The 26,517-nt window shown below is 37.1% G+C and overlaps 1 protein-coding gene across 2 annotated transcripts; it reads left to right on the top strand.

Moving 5' to 3' along the window:
* Positions 1 to 151: 151 nt before the first annotated feature.
* Positions 152 to 26,133, top strand: TDRD6 (tudor domain containing 6). Of its 2 annotated transcripts, XM_016158941.2 has the most exons (4): positions 152 to 12,322; positions 13,675 to 13,799; positions 15,494 to 15,583; positions 25,570 to 26,133. In XM_016158941.2, the coding sequence occupies exons 1-4, from the start codon at positions 6,268 to 6,270 to the stop codon at positions 25,591 to 25,593; spliced, it is 6,294 nt and encodes a 2,097-aa protein (XP_016014427.2). In that variant the 5' UTR covers positions 152 to 6,267; the 3' UTR covers positions 25,594 to 26,133. The 2 variants fall into 2 exon arrangements, with proteins under 2 accessions (XP_016014427.2, XP_036074392.1); XM_036218499.1 differs by lacking the exon at positions 15,494 to 15,583.
* Positions 26,134 to 26,517: the final 384 nt, after the last annotated feature.

Below are 26,517 nucleotides of genomic sequence, written 5' to 3' on the forward strand. Positions count from 1 at the left end.
TGTATATATGTGTGTGTGTGTGTGTGTGTGTGTATATATATATACCATTGCATGTGTGTATATATGTATATCTCATTGTACATATATACACATATATATAATATTCCATTGTACATACACATAGATATGTATATATACAATGAAATATTATTCAGCCTTAAAAAGGAAGTTCTGAGACATACTACAATGTGGATGAATCTGGAAAACATTACGTTGAGTGAAATAAGCCAGACACAAACGGGCACATCTTGTATGATTCTACTTTTATGAGATAACTAGAGTAATCAAATTTATAGAAACAGAAAGTAGAATAGTGGTTTCAAGGGGCTGGAGTGGGGAAGAATGAGTAGTTAGTGTTTAATGGATACATAGTTTCAATTTAGGATGATGAAATAGTTCTGGAAACGGATAGTGGTGATTGCACGATAATGTGAATGTACTTACTGCCACTGAACTGTACATTTGGAAATGGTTAATATGGTAAGTTTTATGTTGTGTATATTTTTATACAATTTAGATGTAAAGATATATTAGCAGATTTAATTCAGCATTATAAAAAGGATAATACATCATATCTCAGTGGGGTTTATCCCAGGAATACAAGGTTAGTTCAACATTCAAAAAAAACCACTGAACATAATTCACTCTGTTAACAAAAAAAGGGGGAAAAAAACTTAATAGAATATAAAAAAGTATATAAAATAAAATCCAGTGTCTTTTCATGATAAAAGTTCTCAACAATCTAGCCAAAGAAAGGAATTTCCTCAACTAGATAAAGGGATCTAAGTAAAACCTATAGCTAACTTCACACTGGTGAAGACTGAAGGTGTTCTCCCTAAATCAGGAACAAGACAAGAATGTCTGTTCTCCACATTTCTATTTAAAACATACTGGAGGTCTTAGTCATTACAGTAAGGCAAGAAAGAGAAATAAAAGGCATGTCTTCATCGGAAAGGAAGACATAAAAACTCTTTATTCATAGCTGATATAACTAATAGGAAATCCCAAGGACTATTTTTTTAAAAACTACTAGAAATAAGTTATCCTTTGCAAAGTGACAAAATATTAGGTCAATGTACAAAAATAAATTTATTGCTATAGCAGTGAAAAATTAGAAACCTTTTTTTAGCTAATATTTATAGTGACATCAAAACCATGAAAATCTTAGGGATAAACCTATCAAAATGTATGTAAGACTTGTTCACTGAAAACTCAAAACTCCTAAGAGAAAGTAAAGACTTAAGTAAATGGAGATAAACTGTGTACATGGATTGAAAAACTCAATAGTCAGTTCTCAAATTCATTTTTTTTTTCTGCAGAATTTGACAAGCATGTTCTAAAATATGTACGAAAAAGCACAGACCTTGAATAGGCAAAACAATTTTGAGGAAAAAGAACAAAGTTGAAGGATTCATATTACCTAATTTCAAAATTGACTTTTAAGCAGTTTGTATAATAATTAAGATAGTGTGCTGTTGGCATACATACACACACAAAATACAGAGTCAAGGAATAATCCCACTTACATCTGGTCATCTAATTGTTGGCAAAGGTGCCAAGGTAATTTAATCAGGAAAATATAGTCTTTGCTACAAATGGCACTATAACAGTTGGATATCCATGTGCAAAAATAAAACAAAGCCCTCAGTCCTTCCTTTCACAACATTTACAAAAATTAATTCATAATGGATCATAGACCTTAATACAAGAGCGAAAATTATAAAACATATAAGAAAACAGAGTCTTTTAAATCTTGGTTTAGGCAAAGATTTCTTGGGACACAAAAAGTAATGTATGTGAATGTTTACAGCAGCTATATTAATAATTACCTAAAATTGGAAATAACCCAAAACATCATCCAGTGAATAAATGTATTATGTCTATACAACTGAAAACTATTCAACAATAAAACTATTGATATAGACAACATGGATAAATTCCAAGGCATAATGCTAAGTGATGGAAGTCAAACACAAGAGGCTACAAACTATGGTTCCTTTTTATATGACATTCTGGAAAAGGCAAAACTATAGAGACAGAGGTTGCCAGGAACAGCTCAAGAGGGAGGGAGAGAATAGAATGCAAAGAGACATGGGGGTACTATTTGGATAATGCAAATATTTTATATTTTAGCTATTATGGTATATATACATTTACAACTAACATTTGCATATTTGTGGTGATGTGCACTTACATTATATACAACTGCATACTGTATACAAATGTTTAACTTTACATTTGTCAAAACATCCAACTGCACAAAAGGGTGAATTTTGCTATATGTAAATTATATATCAATAAACCTGATTTTAAAAAAAAATTAAGATTTTTTAATCTTTAAAAGAACAAGAAAGTTTTTTAAAATTTTTATTTTATTTATTATTACTAATAACTATATTATATGTCTACTGTGCTGGGCCCTTTACCTATTTTGGGTCATTTAATCTTCAGAATAAAGTTAAGTAAAATTCTGTTGTTATAGATGAAGAAACTAAATCAGAAAAGTTCATTGTCCATGTCGCCCTGAGATGAAAACCAGAGACTTTCAAAATCTGATGCCTTTGCTTTTTCTACTGTTTTGTTGCATCTCAAATATTTATTTAATGCTAACACATTAACTGTACTTACATTAATTCATACTTCAGAGCCATCCTATATGGTGCATCCCCTTATACTCATTTTCACATGCGGAAATGAAGATAGATAAATAATCTTGGCTTGCTCTTTCTACTCTATCTCCCTATAGCAGCATGTGTATGTGTGTTTGTGTGGTCTAATAAAACTTCAGTTGTGGACACTAAAATCTGAATATCTTAGAATTTAAAAAAACTTTAAAAATATCAGATTCACATAAAGTTGCAAAAAATATACAGGGAAATCGATGAACCTGTCATCTGGTCCTCCCCAATGGTAACATTGTACATAACTGTAGTACATAATCAAAACTAGCAAAGTGATATTAGTGTAATCTAGTTTCAGATTTCACTAGTTTTACAAGTTTTACAAGCACACACATGCGTGTGTGTTTGCGTCTAGTTCTATGCAATGTATCACCTTTGTGATCTTCATGTAAACACTACATTCAAGATACGTAAGTTTCATCAAAGGCTCTTTCATGCTACCCCTTTTATAGCCACTTATCCCCTCTCCCCTCATCCCTAACTCCTGGCAATTAATCTAGTCTCTATTTCTATGCTTTTAAGTCAAAAACATTATATAAATGGAATCACACAGTATGTGACCTTTGGGGATTTTTTTTTCACTCAGCATAATTCCCTTGAGAACCTTCCAAATTGTTACATGTTTCTATAGTTCATTTCCTTTTTTATTGATGAATTGTATCACATGGCATGGGCAGACCACAGTCTATTTAACCATTTACCCATTAAAGACTATTTGGGTTGTTTCCAGTTTTTGGCTAATGGGAATATAGCTGCTATTAACAGTGATGTACAGGTTTCTGTATGAACATGTTTTCATTTCTCTGGGATAAATGCCCAAGATTGCAATTGCAAGGTCATACATACGGCAAATACCTACTGAGTTTTTTGCAAAATACATTTACATTACCATTTTACATTCCTACCAGCAATACGAGTGATTAAGTCTTTCCACATTCTGGTCAGTGTTGATGTTATCACTATTTTCCAGTCAATATCTAGATTTATAGTGATACTTGATTGTGGTTTTGTTTTTCCTTAGTGGCTAATGATGTTGAATATCATTTCATGTTCTTCTTTGCCATCTGTATGTCCTCTTCAGTGAAATGTCTCCGTATCTTTTGCCCATTTTCAAACTGTATTTTTTTTTCACTGTTGAGTTTTGAGAGTACTTTACATATTGTAGATACAAATCCTGTGTCAGATATATGGTTTGCAAATATTTTTTCTTCTCATTCTCTTTACAGGGTATTTTTCACTTGAATAATTAAAAAAATATTTATTGAACAGTAATTGTCTAAGCATCTTTAAACAGGTCTAGTCAGTGTTGTGGAAACTATAGACTTTAAAGTGTACTGTATTTCTGCTAGAGTTCTCTATATAGGGAGGTCTAAGCTAGCACAGAACAAATATGACATCTGTTTTGCCTAAGTTCTTTGCATCTTGTTTTCATAAAAATATTGAAATAACTCATAGTCTCCCACTACCTCTCAAACACATTCCCTCACCTTATCTTTTTCTCTTTTAACTCTTAAATATTTGTATTAGAATAAAGTTATTTCCTTACCATTTCTGAAGCCAAGGGCCTCTGAAGCCTAATAGGAGGGAAGTTTTTTATTATTATTTTTTTTAATTTTCTGTGTAACTCAAGATATTTTGCTTAATAAAATATGGGAACTATTTAGCAGGAGCTTAATCTCCACAGTGCAATGGTCTGATTTTGTTTAGTTCCCTGTCCAGAAGCAAAGGAAGACAGAGCAAAGTAAAGATACCTACCCCAAACACAGAAGAGGTGGGACATTGGAAATATCTGGGAGGATGAGAGGAAAGGGCTCTGTCTGACCAGGCCATAATGGCCACATGATACACCTCGACATCTAGGATTAAAGGGCCTGAGCCATGAAAAGAGTCTGGGGACAAGTTAAATAGAAAGCAGATAATATAAAAGGTATGTAAAACTAGGAAATAATTCTGCCCGGGTGAATAGTAGAGTAATGAGGAAGAAACATTTCAGCTAGATCTTGCTAGATGTTTTTAAATCAAATGCTTATTCCGCCCCCCCCCCCCATGATGAATAGGAAAAATTAGAGATAATATGGAAAATAGAATTAAATTTTTAAGGATGAGTTTGTCAAGTAAAAGTCTTCTTAGAGAAATCAAATTCATTCTTTCACTTATTCATTCAGCATGTATTTATTGCCTTAATCCCATGCTAGATCCCAGGAATGCAAGAAGCAGTTTTTTCCAAATGGAGCTTTTAAGCTAGTGGGATGACAAGGTGATCAAAGGTAATCTTAACACACTGAAAAATTAAGCTAAGCACAGGAGCCCTTGGAAGCTCATGGTAGTGTCTAATCTGGATAGACTGAAAACACTGAGATTTACACTGTTAGGCCGGGGTTATATTAAGTACTGTCTTGATTTTATCCATACTGTATTTGATACTTCAAAATGTGAAGGCGTGAAATGGAAGAGTGTGAAAAACTATGAGAAACTCCGATGAACAAAGATCTAATGTAGAGATATTTCTGGGAGCTACTCATAGTTTGCCTCCACTTTTCCATTCCATTCCCTTCGCCCTGCCAGAGAGAGTCTTCTAAGGGTTACTTTGGTAAGATTTAGGTGAGGGGAATAAAACAAGAGTCCAGCCAATAGGCCGTATGCCACAGTAGATATAGGAAGAATTCGAAGTCATGTTTCATTCCTCAACCTCCTTTCATGAGTCCGTTTCTGGCCTAGCTTTCTGAGTTAATGAATAAATGCCTGCAAAGGTGGCGTGCCACAGTTAGTAAAACAAAACAGCAAAAGAACTACCAAGTAATTGTGGGGAAAGAAGCATGAAACAGTCTTCATATACTCATGCTTTAACTAATAACGCTATTAATTTAGATGATCAAACGGGTTCACCTTAGAATCGGCAACTTGCTGGAGAGCAAAACAGTGAGCACAGTGAACCCTCTGACCTGTAGAGAACATTTGCACCCCTCAGCCTGGGACCTTCTGAAACCTCTGGCTCTAACACCCAGGAACCTGCCGTTGCCTCCTGCCCATTTCCCCACGGGCTAACATTGTGCCTGGTTCAATAGGCTCATCAGTATTAGCTGGATAAACGAATAGGAAGTACCTTTCTAGCTTGCGCCTCCCCACAGCCCTTGGCCAGGCCTTCACGCTGCGTCTTCCAGAGTAGAAGATGCTCTGAGGAGAAACCGACTGTGTCCCAATCCTGCCCCCTTCGGCCTCCTGAACGGCTCTGGAAGCCCCTTTTGGCCTCACGCCACCCCTCGGCCCACCTCTCGGCTGCCACCACACCCTAGCTGGGCTCCCCTCCGCCGCCCACACAGGCCCGCGGCCGGAAGCGGGGGCGCCACGCGCGGCAAATGCCTGAGCGGCCGCGCAACCGTGGGCCCAACCGTGGGCGGTTGGTCCCGCCGCCGGGTCTTACCAGTAGGCGCGAGTGCCGGGGACCCCGCGTCGGGTGCATTTTGGAGGGGGCGCCTCGGGAGCCCTTCCCAGTCCCTCTGTCTCTTGAGCCTGGTTGGTGGTGAGTGCCTTACAGTGGCGCTGGGGGTTTCCGTGGGAGGTGGCCCGGCCGCACCGCGCCACGGAGATGTGCTCGACGCCCGGGCTGCCGACGCCCGGGGCCTCGCTGGTTCTGCGCGTGTCTTTCGTGGACGTGCATCCCGAGGTGATTCCCGTGCAGCTATGGGGGCTGGTGGGCGAACGGAGGGACGAGTACCTGAGGCTGAGCCGGGAGATCCAGGAAGCAGCGGCCACGCGCGGCCCGTGGGCCCTGGGCGGCGCCTCGGCCTCCCCGGGTGAGCTCTGCCTGGTGCAGGTGGGGCTCCTGTGGCACCGCGGCCGCGTAGTCAGCCGGCAGGCGCAGGAGAGCCGCATCTTCCTGCTGGACGAGGGCCGCACCATCACGGCCGGCGCGGGCTCGCTGGTGCCTGGGCGCAGCGAGTTCTTCCACCTGCCTTCGGAGGTGCTGGGCTGCGTGCTGGCCGGCCTGGTGCCGGCGGGCGGCGGCGGCGCGGGCGGGGGCGAGCCCCAGCACTGGCCGGCCAGCGCCATGGACTTTCTTAGCAACCTGCAGGGCAAAGAGGTGCACGGGCGGGTCCTGGACGTACTGCTCCTCCACCGCCTGGTCCTTCTGGAGGTGCCTTCTCTGTTCCAGCAGATGCAGGAGCTCGGCCTGGCCCGGCAGGTACCCCACAGTCTCTTCCGCTCGCTGCTCAAGCGTTATCTCTCAGCGGCCACTGGTGGCATGAGCTCCAGGTCCCCCGTCTTCCAGCGAGTCCTGCCCAAGCAAGAGCAGTCTGGTCTGGATTACTTCTATCCCCAGCTGCAGCTGGGCGTGACGGAGCCCGTAGTGGTGACCCAAGTGTGCCATCCCCACCGCATTCACTGCCAGCTCCGGAGCTTCTCGCAGGAGATCCACCGCCTCTCTGAGAGCATGGCCCACATATACCGGGGCTCCCCGGGGAAAGGGGGTGAGAACTCCACCAGTGTCACCTGGGAAGAGAGGGAAGAGAGCCCGGACAAGCCTGGCTCTCCATGTGCATCGTGTGGATTGGATGGACATTGGTACAGGGCTCTCCTGCTTGAGACTTTTAGGCCTCAGCGCTGTGCCCAGGTGCTTCACGTAGACTTTGGCAGGAAGGAGTTAGTGAGTTGCAGTAGCCTGCGCTACTTGCTGCCTGAATATTTTCGAATGCCTGTGGTGACCTACCCGTGTGCTCTGTATGGACTCTGGGACGGTGGTAGAGGCTGGTCTCGGTCACAGGTCGGTGACCTGAAGGCACTGATACTGGGTCAGTCTGTGAATGCAAAGATTGAATTTTACTGTTCCTTTGAGCATGTGTATTATGTCACCTTGTATGGTGAAGATGGGACTAATCTTAACTGTGTATTCGGAGTACAGTCCTGTTGCCTGGCTGACCAATTCCTTCAGAGCCAGGGAGTAGAGGAGGAGGAGGAAGAAGAACCAAAAACAGCTCTTCACTCTCAGTCTCCTGCTGAAGAAGTGGATGAAGAGCTTTCACTCCCGACCTTAAGGTCTATTGGGTTAAAGATGAATGCGTTCTATGATGCCCAGGTAGAGTTTGTTAAAAATCCTTCTGAGTTTTGGATTAGGTTGAGGAAACACAGTGGCACCTTTAGCAAGTTGATGAGGAGAATGTGCAGTTTCTATTCCTCCGCCAGTAAGCTGGATGGTGTTGTTCTGAAACCGGAACCCGATGACCTTTGCTGTGTCAAGTGGAAAGAAAATGGCTATTATCGGGCTATGGTCACCAGATTAGATGACAAGAGTGTGGATGTATTCTTAGTTGACCGAGGTAATTCAGAAATTGTGGACTGGTATGATGTAAGGATGTTACTTCCTCAGTTTAGACGGCTACCAATATTGGCTCTGAGGTGTACTCTGGCTGATATTTGGCCTTTGGCAGAAACTTGGAGCCAGGAGGCAATTTCCTTTTTTAAAAAGACTGTACTCCACAAAGAATTAGTTATCCATGTCCTTGATAAGCAGGATAATCAATATGTTATTGAGATTCTTGATGAATCAAGAACAGGGGAGGAAAACATCAGTAAGGTAATTGCTCAAGCTGGATATGCCAAGTATCAGGAATTTGAAACAAGGGAAAATATTTCTGGACGTGCCCACTCCCCAGGGCATGTTTCAAACCATTTCACTGCAGGGAATAACAAAATATCTTCTGCCAAGAAGGTAGAAGTAGAGCAGGAAGCCAAGAGAGAGAATGAAGCATCTGTTTCAGAAGCTTTGACTGACACAACAGTTGTTGCAAATGTTTCAACTGGACTAGTTGTACAGGAAAAGGAGAAAAGAGTGTCTGTTTATCCTCCTCTTATACAGAATTTCTTGGAAACTAAACCAGGCTCTTCTTGTAAAGGAGAGCTAGAAGTTGGAAGTACAGTAGAAGTCAAAGTGTCATATGTTGAAAATCCTGGCTATTTCTGGTGCCAGCTGACCAGGAACATGCAAGGATTAAAAACCCTAATGTGTGATATTCAGGACTATTGCAATGATGCCCCTACTCCTTACCAGGGAGCTACTACCCCCGCTTGTTTGGCGCTACGAACAGTAAATGGAAAATGGTCCAGAGCTCTAATCAGTGGGACACAATCACCAGAGCATGTCAAAGTAGTATTTGTGGATTATGGAGATGAAGATATGGTATCTATGAAGAATATTTATTCAATTAGTGAAGAGTTTCTCAAAGTTAAGGCGCAGGCTTTTAGGTGCAGTCTTTATAATTTAATTCAACCAACTGGTCAAAATCCTTTCATTTGGGATGAAAAGGCCATACAGGCTTTCAGTGAATTTGTAGATAATGCGTGGGAAGACAATCTAGAATTAAAATGCACAATATTTGCTTTGGCATCGATACACGATAAAGAACTGTTTAATGTCGTGGATTTGCTAACGCCCTTTCAGAGCGCATGCCATTTTTTGGTAGAAAAGGGACTTGCAAGACCAGTTAAACTTCAGAAGGCTCTGGAGTCCTCTGTTCAGCTACATTCTTACTACTATTCTACTCATGATATGAAAATTGGAAGTGAAGAGTCAGTATATGTAACACATGTTGATGACCCTTTGACATTTTATTGCCAGTTGGGAAGAAATGCAAATATATTAGAACAGTTGTCATGTAATATTACACAACTAAGTAAAGTTTTGCCTAATGTAAAAACGTCTCCCTTGATCCGTGGAACCTTGTGCCTTGCCAAGTATACTGATGGAAATTGGTATAGGGGGATAATTATAGAAAAAGAACCAAATAAAGTCTTCTTTGTTGATTTTGGGAACATTTATGTGGTAACAAATGATGATCTGCTTCCAATACCTAGTGATGCATATGATGTCTTACTTTTGCCCATGCAAGCTGTTAAATGTTCATTATCTGATGTTCCTGATCGTATACCAAAAGAAGTTACAACATGGTTTCAGGAGACGGTTTTAGATAAGTCATTGAAGGCTTTGGTTGTAGCAAAAGATCCAGATGGAAGACTGATTATAGAACTATATGATGACAGTATTCAAATTAATGCTAACATTAATGAGAAACTAGGGCTACTTGGTTACAAAGGTGGAGCAAGAAAAAAAGTAAGTGAAATACTCTCTAGAGTAGAAACTCTTGAAGTAAAAAAGGAAAATATAAACTTGTCACCTAAGGCGTATTTAAGTAAATCAGTAGAGAACAAATTATGCAATATGGAGATCTTGGGAGAGTCATACAAACCTAAGATCAGTTCAGCATGTAAAGAACTCAAACTTTTGCAGAGTTCAACAAAGACAAACTTTGTCACTCAACATCAGGAATCTGTGGGGAAAAAAAACAATCAAGTATCTTCATTAACAACAAAAAAGAAAGAAGAAAGTTCTGCTGACTCACCACCTTTGAAAGCTACAAAACTAGAAGCCACTCTTTCAGAAAGGAAAACAGGAGATTCATGTAACAAAGATTTGCCTCTAAAATTTTCTGAGTTCCCTCAGAAGACTATAATGCCTGGCTTTAAGACAACTGTATATGTTTCTCATATAAATGACCTTTCAGACTTTTATGTTCAACTAGCGGAAGATGAAGCCGAACTTAATCATCTTTCAGAGAAATTAAATAATGTTAGTAGAAGGCCTGAATGTTTTGCACATCCACATTTGCAAAGAGGAGATATAATATGTGCAACTTTTCCAGAAGACAATTTATGGTATCGTGCTGTGGTCAAGGAACAACAACCAAATGACCTCCTCTCTGTACAATTTATAGATTATGGCAACGTTTCTGTGGTTCACACTAACAAAGTAGGTAAACTTGACCTTATTAATGCAGCGTTACCAAGATTGTGCATTAACTGCTCCTTAAAGGGACTTTGGGTTCCTGAGATTTTAAACTGTAGAGAAATGATGCATTATTTTTCCCGAAGGACAGATGAGGCTCAAATAAAATGTGAATTTGTTAAATTTCAAGACAGATGGGAAGTTATTCTTGCTGATGACCATGGTATCATAGCAGAAGATATGATTAGCAGATTCGCTGTCAGTGAAAAATCTGAAATAGGACTTTCTACCCAAATAATTAAAGGGACCTTTTCAAAGTCTGTCAAAAAGACGGACATCGACACTTCAGTATTTCTTAACTGGTATAATCCAAAGATGAAACTGATAAGAGCTTATGCCACAGTGATAGATGGGCCTGAATATTTTTGGTGTCAGTTTGCCGATACTGAGCAACTTCAGTATTTAGAAGTAGAAGTACAAACTGCTGGAGAACAGGTAACAGATCAGAGGAGTTGTCCTTGTATCGGAGACCCTTGCATTGTGAGATACAGGGAAGATGGGCATTATTATAGGGCACTTATCACCAGTATTTGTGAAGATTATCTTGTATCCGTCAGGCTTGTGGACTTCGGAAACGTTGAAGACTGTGTGGACCCAAAAACACTCTGCGACATTCCCTCTGAACTTCTGATGGTTCCCATGCAAGCCTTTCCGTGCTGCCTGTCAGGATTTAATATTTCAGAGGGTATGTGCTCTCAAGAGGGAAATGACTATTTTTATGAAATAGTAACAGAAGATGTGTTGGAGATAACAATATTAGAAATCAAAAAGGATGTTTGTGATATCCCTTTAGCAGTTGTTGACTTGAAAAGCAAAGGCAAAAGTATTAACGATAAAATGAAGAAATATTCTAAGATTGATATTAGGAACAGTGATCTGCCCTATGAAAAAAATGGCTCAGAGATAAAAAGGGCTCTTGGTTCTCCTAGTCCTGATGTTGGACTTAAGAAACCAAGTAGTAAAACTGGACAAGAGAAAAGACTACATGTGGAAGCACAGACAGATGAGCTCTCCGAAAGAATTGAAAAAGACTTAAACATAATTGAAACCAAAGCAAATAAATTCTACAACCCTGACATTGATAACATTTTTGAAGCTTTTGAAAACCCATGCAAAGATAAAATTGGCCCTGAGGTACTGGAAGGTAAAGTAGAGTGCCATTTGGTTGACAAACCTAAGTTCGATAATAAATACCGAATTACAGGGTTTAATACATTATTACCACAAGCTTGTGAAACAAAAGAGAGATTAGAACTTAATTCACTTGAGGTGGCACTTTCTCCTGATGAATCAAAAGAATTCTTGCAAATAGAATCCATTGAGCTACAGCATTCTCTAGTTGGGGATGAAGCAAATGAAGAGCCAGTCCTCGAGCCTCCAATGGTGTCTCTCCCCCAAAGCTGCGACACAGAAGCCACCCTACAGCCATTTACAGTGCAACTTCCCCTCACCTGTGAAGCTGAGAAACAGCCAGAACTAGAATCACCTACAACCCAGGTGTGTCTAGATGACAAAATAAAAGCTTTGTCTTTAAGAGTTAGTCAGAAAGCCCAAGAATCCATGTGTGCTGAGGACACAAGAAAGTCCAGTTGTGTGGAATGTTTTGATGACCAGCATAGGTTGCCATTGCATCTACATGGACAGAATTGTGATCCCAAAACACAGATTGAAATGAATATATATAAAGAAGAATTCACAGAATATAAAAACAGAGATGCCATTTCATCGTTGACTTCTTTGTTCCCTGAGGATGAATCCAGAGATGGCAGGAAACACAGCAATGCTCTACCAGCTTATGTCTCAGGTGTGTGTATTTTTTTCTTTCACTTTCGTTTAAAGTTTACTTAGTGTGTTTCAAGATTACTTACTTGTCTTAAAGAAAAGAATAATTCTTACTTGAATTTTTTAATTAATTATTATTATTATTATTTTTTGCAGAAAAGATTAAAACCTGAAAAGAGAATTAGATTTGAATGATATTGAGAACATAGGGAACTTAACTTGTGAAATCAATGTAAAATACTACTTTATGTGCTGGGTAAATGCTGAATTGTTTTGTGTTTAAAATAGAATGCTTAAAATTTGTCTGAACACGTTAAAATGTTACTAGAATATCTTTAAAATCAAGAGGCTATGTTTTTTAATAAAACAAAACAAAATAAAACAAGTATTCCTTTGCCAAGCACTACTGCATGCATGAATTTACAGTAGGAATCATTTTAGCAGTTTTCAAATGTGACTGTTTTGTTTCATGCATATACACTGCCATTCATTTCGAATCCTTAAAAGAAAAAGTAGATTTAGGTTAAAACGGTTAACTTTTCTATAAATTATTTTTACTGCCTTTTTTTTTTTGGCTACTTAATGAGATTTAAAAGTCACATAAAAATAGGTAACTTTTAGGTTTTTTATAATCAATGTTGGACTTTTTAAATGTCGATTTTTATATTATTAAATTTGAGCCATTGTATGAAACAGAGGAAACAATAGACGAAGGAGAATAAAAATCACCATAATCCCACCACCAAGAAACGAGCACTGTCAGTGCCTCAGTGGACTTCCTTTCTGCTGTACCTCACACTCTGTTCTGTGTATTTACATACAGTTTAAAAAGCTAAATAGAGATTATACCATCTCATAGTGTTCAATGCTGTATTTTAATCCTTTAAGTATGTTTTAAAAATATTTTGATTCCATAGTATGCCATTTTGTGGATACGTAATTTATTTAAATATCATGCTAGATTTTTAGTCTTTATTATTATATTTTAATGATAAGTAATAGCTCTGTGATAAGAGTGTCTGCTCACTTGCACTATGCTGCTGCTTCACTATAGAAATGGTTGTTGTGACCATACACCACACCACATGTAGCGATAATAACCGGCTTTTAGTAGTAATTTTGAATGCTATGAGCAGACTCACATCCTTAGAAAACACATCACACATGGTGGCGTTTTTTGAGGAAAGTTTTAAGGAATTATATGGGGAGGGAACCCTGGAAGAATTTAAAATTGAAGAAAGGTGGCAGACTTGGAACATGTCATACAGTGCATGATACTAATTACATAGGAATAGTAAAGGCAGATTAGGAAAATGCTTTGTTTGTGTATCTATCATTAAGAGGTATGCACTGAGTCCTTATTCAATTTGGCAGCTCAACAAGAGAACACCTACACTCTGAAAGGATTTACTGTTGGATCAAAATGTGTTGTGTGGTCAAGTCTAAGGAACACATGGTCTAAATGTGAGATTTTAGAAATAACTGAAGAAGGCACAAGGGTAAGTAAAGTTGAAGTACTTTATCTCAAAATGTACTTGCAGACTACTAAGGAAATTTTATTAGATGAGGAAATGCAATTAAACATGTTCTCCCTGCTCATTTCCCTTGATGAATTGATGCAGTGCAAAAATTGTTTTATTTATTTATTTAAGTTAAATTTATTAGGGAGACATCGGTTAATAAATTATACAGGTTTTAAGTGTACGATTCAATAATATGTCATATGTATATTAACTGCATTGTGTGTTCACCATCCAAAGTTAAATTTCCTTTCATTACCGTATATTTGACCCCCTTTACCCCTATCTACCTCCGCCCTATCTCCCCTTTTCCCTCTGGTAACCACTAAACTGTTGTCTGTGTCTATGAGTCTCTGTTTGTCTTGTTCGTTTGTTGCTTTCAGTTTTTTTTTTATCCCACATATGAGTGAAACAATATGGTTCTCAATGTTTTGTGTCTGACTTATTTCACTTAGCATGATCATCTCTAGATCCATTCATGTTGTCGCAAATGGCACTATTTCATCTTTTCTTATAGCCGAGTAATATTCCATTGTATCATTATAAAAGCATCCTAGCAAGAAATCATCATAAACTCTTTCACCCCCTTTACCACTGAAATCCTATCAGTCACCAAGTTCCACACTTTCCACTTCTTACCTCAGTTAAAATTTTTTATATCTAATGCCACTGCCTTTGTTAAGTCCCTCATTTCACAATCAGATTACTCTAATAATCTTCTATTTGGTTTACTTTTTCCGGTCTTTCTTCTATTCATTCTCCACACTGCCAGTGTGAAATTTATTAAATGCAAATCTTACTACATCATTCCTGTGTGTAAAACTTCTTGGGGACTTTCAGCGGACTGTGTTTCTCCTGTGATCTGGAAACCACCTGTATCAGAATCACTTGGTGTGTTACCTAAATATTAGATTTCTAGGCTATGCCCTGGCTGACTGATTAGGAATTTCTGGGGATAGGAGCAGGACTGCGCATTCTTATACCATTAAAATTTGACAACTGCTGGTCTGGAATAGAAGAGTCAAGCTCATTAAAGATTTAAAGGTCCTCCAAGATTTATGTGTCAATGTACCTCTCTAGTCTTAGGTCTTACTCCTTTGTGTTGTATGCCTTATATCAGATGAACATCAAAGTGCTTGATTTCTCTCATATATACTATTTTACTTAGTTTTGTTTTTTTTGATGTATCTAATAATGTAGTTCCGTTTGCCTATATTCTGTCCCCTTCACAAAATGGTTCATTTCTGCTTATCTTTAAAAGATTTTCTTCAGTTATTGCTTCTTCCAAGAAATATTCCTTAGCATTATATTCTAAATCTCTCCATTTCTTCTCCTCAACCCCCTAAAAAAGCTGTATTCCTATATTTTTATATCTCCAGCTGCAGAAGTCTGTATTTCCTATGTTGTATTGTATTTATCTGCTTAGAGGTCTATTTCTCCACTAAATTTTAAACTTATTGAGATCTAAATTATATCTATTTTGATCTCTAGGCAAGCTCAAGACATGTTTTTTGAACTAAAGTACCATTGAGTTGAAATATAAGATTGAGATTTAATAAAATCATTTTCATTGCCTTTTAAAGTATTTCATTTTAAAAGGAATTGGTATAGTACAAAAATCAGTTAAATATTTGAAAACTACCAATGTTTATGAAAATTTTTTTCTTTGGTAGGTTTTGGACCTTTCAAATGGTATAGAAGAGATAGTGAACCCTGAGAATGTCTGGAATGGCATACCCAAATTGGATAAGAGTCCATCTGAGGTATGGAATTATATAAATAGTAATTAATGAGAGCATTGTCCCTCATTTTGAAAGGTGGTGAACTATTTCCAAAGCCATCGTGTTTAGAATAACGGAGAGGGAAAAAAAAAAACTAATATTGTAATAATAACAATGAAAAACAGCAATAAAAAATCAATGTTTCTGGCTTTAATGCTCATGTCCCTTTGAGCAAACTAGCTATTAATGTTCTTTCTACTCCTTAATTTTCATTTTGGGATTTCGAAAATGAAAATTGTTTGGTGTTCATGACCTTTGTAAAATACATTTGATGCAGAAAATCTGGAAAAATGGCAAAGTTAAAAAGGAGAAAGTATCAATCACCTGTAACACATTCACCCAAAGATAAATTGGTTGATTAGTTTGGTTTTGTTTTAAGGTTTTTCAGTTTATATGGAATATAAATATATTATCTACATATTTTGAACATAATTCATTTCACTCTACATACAGTTTTATATTCTGTGTTCTTCATTTAAGATTATAAGGTGGGCAGTTTTCCATGCCAATATGATATGTCTGGGTGTTTGAGTCTATCCTCTATGGAGTTTGTTGAACTTCTTGCTTCAGAATCTATGTCTGATAGTTCTATATCTGGCCATCTCAAGGTTTGCTTCTGGTTGTCTTGAGAAACGATTAGTTTTTCCTGGTTCTTTTTATGTGGAGTAATTTTGTGTTATACCCAGAGTGTTTTGAATATTATGTTGGAAGACTTAAAATCTTCTAGAAATTTTTTTGTTTTGTTTTCGCAGGTGATCAACCGAGTTAGGTTCATACCACAAGTTCTATCTCTTCTGTGTTTGTGGTTCCAATGTCAGTTTAGTTTTCAAAGACTTTGCTGTGATATTCAGATCTGTGCAGGACATAAGCCACTTGAGTTACTCTGGAACTCGGGCAGTGGTTTATATAGTAGTCCAGGTGTTATAGACTACTTCACCTACTTGGTTTTCTTCTGTATATGCACAGTTCAGGGGTAACCTTGGGACTTGTATCAGTTCACATACAGTAGTAGGGATTCAAATTTTTCATTTCCTTTCCTCTCTGATACATCCTCAACACTTTAAGACTGCAGGGGTCCTTTTTGATCCAGCCGTGGCCAGGAGACCATTTTCCTGGTCTCTTGGCCAGGAAGCATGTTTCTACCAGGTTTTCCCTTTGAGCTGCCATTAGGTCTGTTTGAGCCTGCTTTTGGAGTAAAGCAGATAGAGAAAAGAGAAAAAACAAAAAACAATCTCCCTGCATTCTTTAAATAACAGAGGGCCCTTTTCCCAGTTCCACAGCCAGAATTTTCTCTCAGATTGTTAGGTGCCTGCACTGTGACTACTGTCCCCAGACAGTGACTGCAGCTGCTCTCGGGATAGGGCCAAGAGGGAAAAAAATAAAGGAATTTTTTTTTGAAGTGATTTCTCATCCATTCCCCACTTACTAGCAGTCAGGGGCCTCTTTTCCCAATCCACTGGCTAGAAATAAGAGATTTCTTTCAGAGTTTTGCTGTACACTCTATCTGGACAGCTCTGATTTGGTCCAACCTCAGGTCAAAACTAAGATACTAAGAAGGGAAAAAGGGAAGGGGGAGAAACCTGTGTAACTCACCCTGCTACAAGTGATTATTCAAGTTTGTAGTTCAGCCCTCATTCTGCCTGTTCCTGTTTACTTTCAGAGTCCACCAGTAGTTCGTTTTGTACTTTAAGAATTTCTAGTTCTAATTAGCATGATATTAATGGTCAGTAATTTATTAAACCATTTGGACATTAAGGTCGTTTGGAATTTTTCACTATAAAAAAAATCATTGAACATCTCCTTTCATGTTCTTATGTGAATTCTGATTTTTGTTTACTTGTCAAAAATAACAGCCAGCTTTAATTGTGTTGCATTAGTATTTACTAAAACTTTTTCATTCTGACCATTTTAATTTATTAATTTTTAAGACTCCATAGACAAATACATAGATCTATACATATAGTATTCTATTTGGGTAAACTATACCTGCCAAATCAAAGAGAGCCATTTAAGATGATTTAAAGTGTTTATAAAATAATGTAGACACAACTACCTCTGGCTTTAAGCTAATTAACAAATATAGAACCTACTTAACAAGAAAAGCTTTACATTTTTATTTTGTTCTTAATGAGATTTAGGTGATCCTTTCCTCAAATTTTTTAAAGAACATTTGATTGATCGGTTGGTTGGTTGATTGATTTAGCATTTTATTTATTTTTGCCTTCCCCTGCCCTCCCCTGTGGTAACCACTAGTCCATTGTCCATGTCCATGAGTCTCTGTTTGTTTGTCCTGTTCATTTGTTACTTTTAAGTTTATATCCCACATATAAGTGATAATTTTGTGATTTTTAATCTTTTCTGTCTGGCCGATTTTGCTTAGTATGATTATTTCAAGATCCATCCATGTTGTTGCAAATGGTAGTATTTTATTTCTTCTTATGGCTGAGTAACATTCCATTGTATATATGTACCACAGCTTCTTTAGCCAAGCATCTATTGTAGGACACTTTGGTTGCTTCTATGTTATGACCACTGTGAATAATGCTGCTATGAACATCGGTGTGCAAATATATTTTCGGATATGGGATTTCAAGTCTTTGCAGTAAATACCAGTAGAGAGATTGCTGGATCATATGGTAGATCGATTCTTAGTTTTTCGAGGAACCTCCATACTGTTTTCCATAGTGACTGTACTAATTTGCAGTCCCACCAGCAGTGTATGAGAGTTCCTTTTTCTCCACATCCTCTCCAAAATTTGTTTTACTTGTCCTGTTGATAATAGCCATTCTAACAGGTGTGAGATGATAACTCATTGTGGTTTTGATTTGCATTTCCCTAATAGATAGCGATGTTGAGCATCTTTTCACCTATTTGTTAGCCATTTGTATGTCCTCTAGAGAGAAGTGTCTGTTCAGGTCCTCTGCCCATTTTTTGATTTGATCGGTTTGTTGTTGTTGTTGTTGTTATTGATATTGAGTCATATGAGTTCTTTGTATATTTTGGCTATTAGGCCCTTATTAGAGGTGTTGCTTGCAAATATATTTTTCCATTTGGTTGGTTGTCTCTTTACCTTGTCGATGGTTTCTTTTGCTGAGCAGAAGCTTTTTAGTTTGATGTAGTCCCATTCATTTATTTTTGCTTTTACTTCTCTTGCCTTCGAGGTCAAATTCGTAAAATCCTCTTTATGTCCAAGGTCTTTGAGTTTAGTTCCTATGTTTTCTTCTATGCATTTTATTGTTTCAGATCTTAAATTCAGGTCCTAAACCCATTTTGAGTTAATTTTGGTGTGTGGTGATAGACAACAGTCTAGTTTCATTCTTTTGCAGGTGGCTTTCCAGTTTTCCCAGCACCATTTATTGAAGAGGCTTTCCTTTCTCCACTGTATGTTTTTGGATTTTTTGTCAAAAATTATTTGCCCATATAAATATGGGTTTACTTCTGGACTCTCGATTTTGTTCCACTGGTCCGTGTGTCTGTTTTGCTGCCATTACCATGCGTTTTGAGTACTGTTGTTTTGTAGTATAATTCGAAGTCGGGTAGAGTGATGCCTCCAGACTCATTCTTTTTTCTCAGGATGGCTTTGGCACTTTGGGGTCTTTTGTGCTTCGGTACAAATCTAATGATTTTTTGTTCTATTTCTTTAAAAAGTGCCAATGGGATTTTGATGGGGATTGCATTCAATGTGTATAATGCTTTAGGTAATATGGTCATTTTAACTATGTTGATTCTTCCAATCCAAGAACACAGAATATCTTTCCATTTCTTTGTGTCTTCTTTGATTTCTTTTAATAGGATCTTGTAGTTTACATTTTATGGATCCTTCAATGTTTGGTAAGATTTATTCCTAGGTATTTTATTCTTTTTGTTGCAATTGCAAAAGGAATTATTTTTCTACTTCTTTTTCTGACACTTTGTTATTAGAGTATAGGAATGCTATGGATTTTTGAACATTGATTTTGTATCCAGATACTTTACTGTATTTGCTTATTGTTTCTAATAGTGTTCTTGTGGAGTCTTTAGGGTTTTCTACATAGAGAATCATGTCATCTGCAAACGATGACAGTCTGACTTCTTTGTTTCCTATTTGGGTGCTTTTTATATCTTTCTCTTGTCTGATAACACTTGCTAGGACCTCCAAGGTTATATTGAATAAGAGTGGCATTTGTGGACAGCTTTGCCTTGTTCCTGATCTTAGAGGGAAGGTTTTTAGTTTTTCACCATTAAGTATAATGTTGGCTGAGGGTCTGTCATATATGACCTTTATTATGTTAAGGTATTTTTCTTCTATATTGATTTTGTTAAGTGTTTTGATCATAAATGGATGCTGTATCTTGTCGAAGGCTTTTTCTGTATCTATTGATATGATCATATGATTCTTATTTTTTGATTTGTATATGTGGTGTATCCCATTAATTGATTTGCCTATGTTGAACCATCACTGTGCCTCTGGGATGAAGCCCACTTGATCGTAGTGTATAATCTTTTTAATATGTTGCTGTATTCAGTTCGCTAGTATTTGGGATTTTTGCAACTGTGCTCTTGAGAGATAATGGTCGGTAGTTTTCTTTTTGTGTGTTATCTTGACCAAGTGTTGGTATCAGGGTAATATTGGCCTCATAAAATGAGTTGGGAAGTATTGCCTCCTCTTCAATTTTTTGAAAGCTTTTAAGGAGAATAGGTATTAAATCTTCTTTGAATGTGTGGTAGAATTCACTGGTGAAGCCATCTGATCCTGGACTTTTACTTTTTGGTAGGTTTTTGATGCTTGTTTCAATTTCCATACGGCTGATCGGTCTATTTAGATTGTCCAGTTCTTCTTGATTCAGTCTAGGAAGGTTGTATTTTTCTAAGTACTGGTCCATTTCTTCTAGGTTATTAAATTTGGTGTTATATACTTTTTCATGGTATTCTTGCATGATCCTTTGTCTTTCTGCAATGTCAGTTGTAATATCCCCTCTTTCATTCCTGATTTTGTTTACTTGTGTCCTTTCCCTTTTTTCCTTTAGTGAGTCTAGCCAGGGGTTTGTCAATTTTATTAACCTTTTCAAAGGACCAGCTCTTTGTTGCATTTATTTTTTCTATTGTTTTGTTCGTTTGTTTGTTTGTTTTCAATTTCATTTGTTTCTACTCAAATGCTGATGATTTCTTTCCTTCTGCTGGCTTTAGGCTTCGTTTGTTCTTCCTTTCCTAGTTATTTAAGATAAAGCGTTAGGTTGTTTATTTGGGCTCATTCTTGTTTTTGGAGGTAGGCTGCAATGATATGAACTTTCCTCTTATTACCACTTTTGCTATGTTCCAAAAGTTTTGATATGTTGTACTATCATTATCATTCATTTCTATGTATTTCTTGATGTCTCTTTTTATTTCTTCTCTGACCCAGTTATTCTTCAGTAGTATGTTGTTTAATCTCCATGTATTTCTGGTTCTTTCCGCTTTCTTTTTACTGTTGATTTCTAGTTTCAAAGCATTTTGATCAGAGAATATGGTTGGTGTGATTTCAACCCTCTTATATTTGTTGAGGCTATTTCTGTGTCCTAGTATGTGGTCAACCCTTGAGAATGTTCCATATGCACTAGAGAAGAATGTATAAGCAGCTGTTTTAGGATGAAACACTCTGTAAATGTCAATTATGTAATGTGTCATTTAAGGATGTTATTTCCTTATTGATTTTGTGTTTGGATGATCTATCCATATCTGACAGTGGGGGTATTTAGGTCCCCTACTATGATAGTGTTTTGGTCTGTTTCTCCCTTTAGTTCTGTTAATATATATATTATATATTTCAGGGCTCCCAGATTGGGTGCATAGATATTAATAAGTGTTCTGTTTTCTTGGTGATGATTCCCTTTATCATTGTGACATGTCCCTCAGTATCTTTCTTTACATTTTTTTTTGAAGTCTATTTCATTCAATAGTAGTACCACCACTCCTGCTTTTCTCTGAATTCCATTTGCTTAAAATATCATTTTCACCCTTTCACTTTGACTCTATATTTGTATTTAGAACTGAGGTACGTTTCCTGGAGGCAGCATATGGTTAGGTTTTGTTTTTTGATCCAATCTGAAACTCTATGCCTTTTTATTGGCGAGGTCAGTCCATTTATATTTAGGGTGATTATTGAAATATGAAGTCTTCTTATAGCCATTTTATTTTTTGCTTTCTGGTAGCTTGGTGTTTCCATTGCTTCCTTGTCCTTGTGTTTGTGTTTTCTTTATTTTGGTTGCCTTTTGTGGGTTTTCCCTCTGATCCTTCTTTTTTATGTTATATAGTTCAGTTCTCAACCTTTGGCGTGTGGTAACCATTATGAATATGTAAAGGATAGTTATATATATATATATATATATATATATATATATATATATATATATGCAGTCGTCCATTTTCTTTTGTGTGTGCCTTATCTCCATCCCCCTTTGTGAATTTGGATCTTTGAATCTTCTTATTTTCAGTCATTGTTGTCTCAATTTGTCCCTATGTATGCTGGACATTCATTATTATCTTTCTACAGCAAATCTCTTCTTTTCTTTTAAAGCTTATTATGCCCTGTTTCTAGTAAGAGTTGCACTCCTCTGCTTTTATCAGCCTGGTAGTCACCTATTCCTAGTTATGTAGTGTTTGTTTGTTTGTTTGTTTTTGTCCTTTTGTTTTAGGTAAGCTGACTCCTCTAAGTATTTCCTGTAGTGAAGACCTCATAGTAGAGAATTTCCTCAATTTTTGTATGTTTGGAAAGGTCTTTATTTCTTGTTCATATGTAAAGGAGAGCTTAGCTGGATACATTATTCTTGGCTGGTAGTTCTTTTCATTTAATAGTTTGAATATTTGATTTCACTCCTTTTTGGCTTGAAAGGTTTGTGCTGAGAAGTCTGACGATTATCTAATGGGTTCTCCTTTATGTTACCGTCTTCTTTTCCCTGGCTGCCCTTAGGATTCTGTCTTTGTCATTGATTTTTGATAATTTTAATATAGTGCATCTTGATGAAGGCCTGTTGTGTTGAATTTATTGTATATTCTATTGACTTCTTGAATTCCAAGCTCTAGCTCTTTCCTTAGTTGAAATTCTTGTCAACTATTTGTCTGGAAATCCTTTATAATACTTGCTCATTCTACTCCCCTTAGATAATTCCCATTATTCTTATGTTTCCTCTCTTGATGGTATCAGCAGCTAGTTCTTGTATTTCTATTTCATTATTTTTGATTCTTCGGTGTCTCTCTTCTTCCTTCTGATTTATTTCTAGATTTCTGTCTTCGGTATCACTGATCCTTTCCTCCATTTGGTCAACTCTATTTCCCAAGCTAATTATATCACTTTTCAATTCTTTATCTCCAGAAGGTCTTTTCGGTTATTTTTGAGGGTTTCATTCTCCTTGCTTAAGAACTCATTCTGCTTATCTAGTTGTTTTTTCAATTTCTGAAATTGCTGATATAATTCTTTTTGGATCTTAATGAGTTTTTTCAGAAGTGGCACTCTGAATTCTCCGTCATTTAAGTAGCATATTTCTATGTCTGTAAGCTTATTTTCTGGAGACTTTTCTCTTTCTTTCTGAGATGCCTTGTCACCTTGGTTGTTCATGGTGTTTAATGGACTATTTGTCCACCTGGGCATTAATGGAGTGTATTCTGTTGTTTTTCCAGAAAGAAGATTTATTATACAATGGTCCCTATCCTGTTGCAAAGAAGATATTTCTCTTTTGGTTTCCAATAGGTGACATCTAAGCCTCTTGGATCTCTGCTTTATATAAAGTCTTAATAATGTCTTTTTTTCCCCTTATAAATGTTTAATCACGCTTGCTACTCTCAGTCCCAGTTCCTGTCAGTGTTAGCTACAGTTTTGGTAGCATTTGCTCAGATTCCCCTGGGGTTCCACAGTGATTGGTCTCAGAGGATGTGAGGGGAGGGGCCCTCTGGTTTGGAGGATGAGAGCTGCGGCTCAGCCTTGGTTTTGCAACCACGGTTGTTAAAAATCAACTGTTGTTTCTCTATCTTCCTCGCTTTTCTGCCATCCTGCTTCTCTGCCTTCTGCCCTGATGACTGGGCACTGTCCCCAGCTATGTGAGCTCACGGCAGTCTCAGGCAGGACTATTCAGGGAAGACACCACACCTTCACCCTTCCCCCTCCTCCTACAGGAGCTATGGTGGCTGCGAGAAGCAGCTTCTTTGTTTCACCCAGTCCGCTGCTGAACACCCCGGATTCTGACCTGCAGTGGGTCTTTTGTACAGATCGCATGCTCAGAAGTGCTGGTGTGCAGTTTTGTGGGGTTTTTTGTTGAATTTTAGATGCTCAGCTTATTGTTTCAAGGGGAGAGATCTGGAAACATCTCTTACTCTATCATGTTTAATCTAATCTCTTACCTTTCCTCAAATTTAAAGAAACTCTGGTTTTCTTTAAAAAGTGAAAATCATGAGGCATTAAATTATGAATGACTATTTTGGGGGAATATATCAAGTCACTATGATCCTGTGGTCTGTTACATTTTTTTAGAACTTTTTTTCCATCTGAGCTACTTTATTTGATCACGAGAAAATGTTTCATGAATACATTTCTGTTTAGATATCAGGCATGCACATGATACTATTAAGTGTTGAAAAGAATTTGGGAGAACTGTTCTTCTTAAGTCCTTAATAAAGCATCTGTGGCTCACCATGGATAATATGTTTGAAAAGCAGCCTCTTGAACAATGTACTAAACACCAGAGGTGTGGGAATTTGGGACCTCAAAAATAGAAAAAGGTACTTTATCCCTGTGTGGAATACTCCAGTGGAGATGGTCCAGAGAAATGAGTAAATCGAAGAACAGAGAATATATTTCACGTGATCCTTCATATTTTAAAGTCTTATTGTCAAAAGGATTGCTTTTTGTTGTTTATACCATTTTCTGGCTTATCTGTTGTCCCCTTTCTTATTTTAATTATTTTGTGCCTATAATGAAGAACCAGTCAAAATCCAAAAGTTCTTTTTGTTAGGCTATATTCCAAACAGTGGATGATACCACAATTAAAGGTAACTTCTGATTCTAAAATGAAATATTTTTTTCAACCAGACTGCCAACTCTTAAAAGATATTGCTATGGCCATGCCACCCTGAACAAGCCCGATCCCATGGGAGACCACCTAGGAAGACCAGGTGTTGTAGGCGTAAAAAATAAAAATAAGAGATTGTAAATTGACAAGGTCCCTGCAATCTATGAGGTCAACCAAGGATTGCCTCACCTAAATAAATAAATAAATAAATGAGGGGGGCGGGGAAAGATATTGTTACCCTGAATCCTCAAGCAAAAATGGTTTATCGATTTCTTTGGATGGTAGTACTAGGGGGGCAAAAAACACTTCAGTTAAAAGTGATAAATGTGCTTACAGGTATAAAAATCCAAAAAGAAGATTTCTTGAAATATTATAGGAAATTTGTTATTGATTGAATTCATCTTTAAAGTTAAATTGTAAATCTAATAAATTTATATTTTTAATGATTTTCTCAGTATTTCTCTATATGAGCTTATAATGAGCTCACATGTTTAAGTGACCTATGGAATTTATTTCTGGATTTTTAGTTTATCTATATGATAAAATTCAATTTGTTGGGAGTTCCTGGTTATTGCATGATTATGTTCATAAGTGGAATTGAGGCAAATTGAGAATGAAATCAGCTCTTGGTGGCTGTAATATTATGTGAAAACTACATGCTAATCATAGAAAACAATGGACTAACTGGTTATCAGCCTTGTTAACATCATTCTAGTAAAATACAAAATATGCCAATTTCATAATCTTTTAGAGAAACTTTGAGAATAGGTAGAGTATGAATGCCAAAATACTAAAAAGAAAAAAAATATTTCTGTAGGAATATTTCTGTGTAGTAATTAGAATACTCAACTGTCCCCGTCCCCATTTTTTAGAGACATTAAATGTGTTGTGGTAAGCAATTTTTTTTTTTTATTTCTTTATCAACTTGGAGTTTTTCTCTTTTTGTTTCAGGAAAGGGCTCTGGAGGTAATATAAGTTTAACCATGGATCAATAGATGTGGCCAATCAGAAGCTGCTCTTAAACAAGTGACATCTTATCCAGACCAAAAGAGCATTTGAGCGAATTGAGAGCATGTAATCACAAGGTGTCATTTAAAAAAAAAAAAGCTATGTTATGTATTGAAAACAAAATAGGTCTCAGGTTGACTGTGCAGTGTTTTTATAGTGGTATTGCTAGATATATGGATCTGAGATCTTTTTCTTTGAATGTGTTATGTTTCTAGTCAATTGGGAGGATTTGTTTTGCTAACCAATTTGCTAACATGTTACTCACATTTCTAAAAAATGATTTTGGTTTCTTCTAAATATTAAATTGAAATAGAAAATTATAGGTTTATGACAAGTATATTATACAACAGTACTTAGAAGGATGGCTTTGTACCTCCTTCAGAATTTTTGTTTTGTTTCTGAAGTCTTGCCTTGTCTGTCTAGTAAAACACTTGATTAATATTTTGTTCAAATTTGGAAGTATTCTGATATGACATAATATTTGAATAAAGTTTATTCTTAAAGGTGTAGTGGTCACATTTCATTAAAAAAGAAATAGAATTCTGGATTATCTGTGGTTGTGGACTATCTGTAGTAACAGAACCACAATTCTATAATTAGGGGAAACATAGTAATGTTTAATGTTAGCTCTATGTTTTCAACACTCACCTAATACTTTAAATGCATTTTCCTATTTAATCTTCAACTCTAAGATACATTAATATTATCCATATTTTATAGGTGAGAACATCGAACCTCTTTGAAGAAGTTAAATACCTTACCAAAGCCTAAAGAGCTAGTGAGTCTCAGAAGCTTGATCAAACCTGGACCTATCTAACTTTCAAAATCCATGTTTTTGAACAGGATTTTGTATAGGCAGTAGTAGGTGAAGTACAGATCATGGCTTTGGGA

This window comes from Rousettus aegyptiacus, unplaced genomic scaffold (genome assembly GCF_014176215.1).
Source record: "Rousettus aegyptiacus isolate mRouAeg1 unplaced genomic scaffold, mRouAeg1.p scaffold_m13_p_1, whole genome shotgun sequence".
In the NCBI taxonomy this organism is placed as follows: Eukaryota; Metazoa; Chordata; class Mammalia; order Chiroptera; family Pteropodidae; genus Rousettus; species Rousettus aegyptiacus.

Excerpts from the sequence above, each read along its gene's own strand:
- TDRD6 (XM_016158941.2), top strand. The coding sequence starts at position 6,268 with ATGTGCTCGACGCCCGGGCTGCCGACGCCCGGGGCCTCGCTGGTTCTG. Across the intron at positions 13,800-15,493 it reads TAACTGAAGAAGGCACAAGG|GTTTTGGACCTTTCAAATGG; the intron begins GTAAGTAAAGTT and ends TTTCTTTGGTAG. Across the intron at positions 15,584-25,569 it reads TGGATAAGAGTCCATCTGAG|GAAAGGGCTCTGGAGGTAAT; the intron begins GTATGGAATTAT and ends TTTTTGTTTCAG.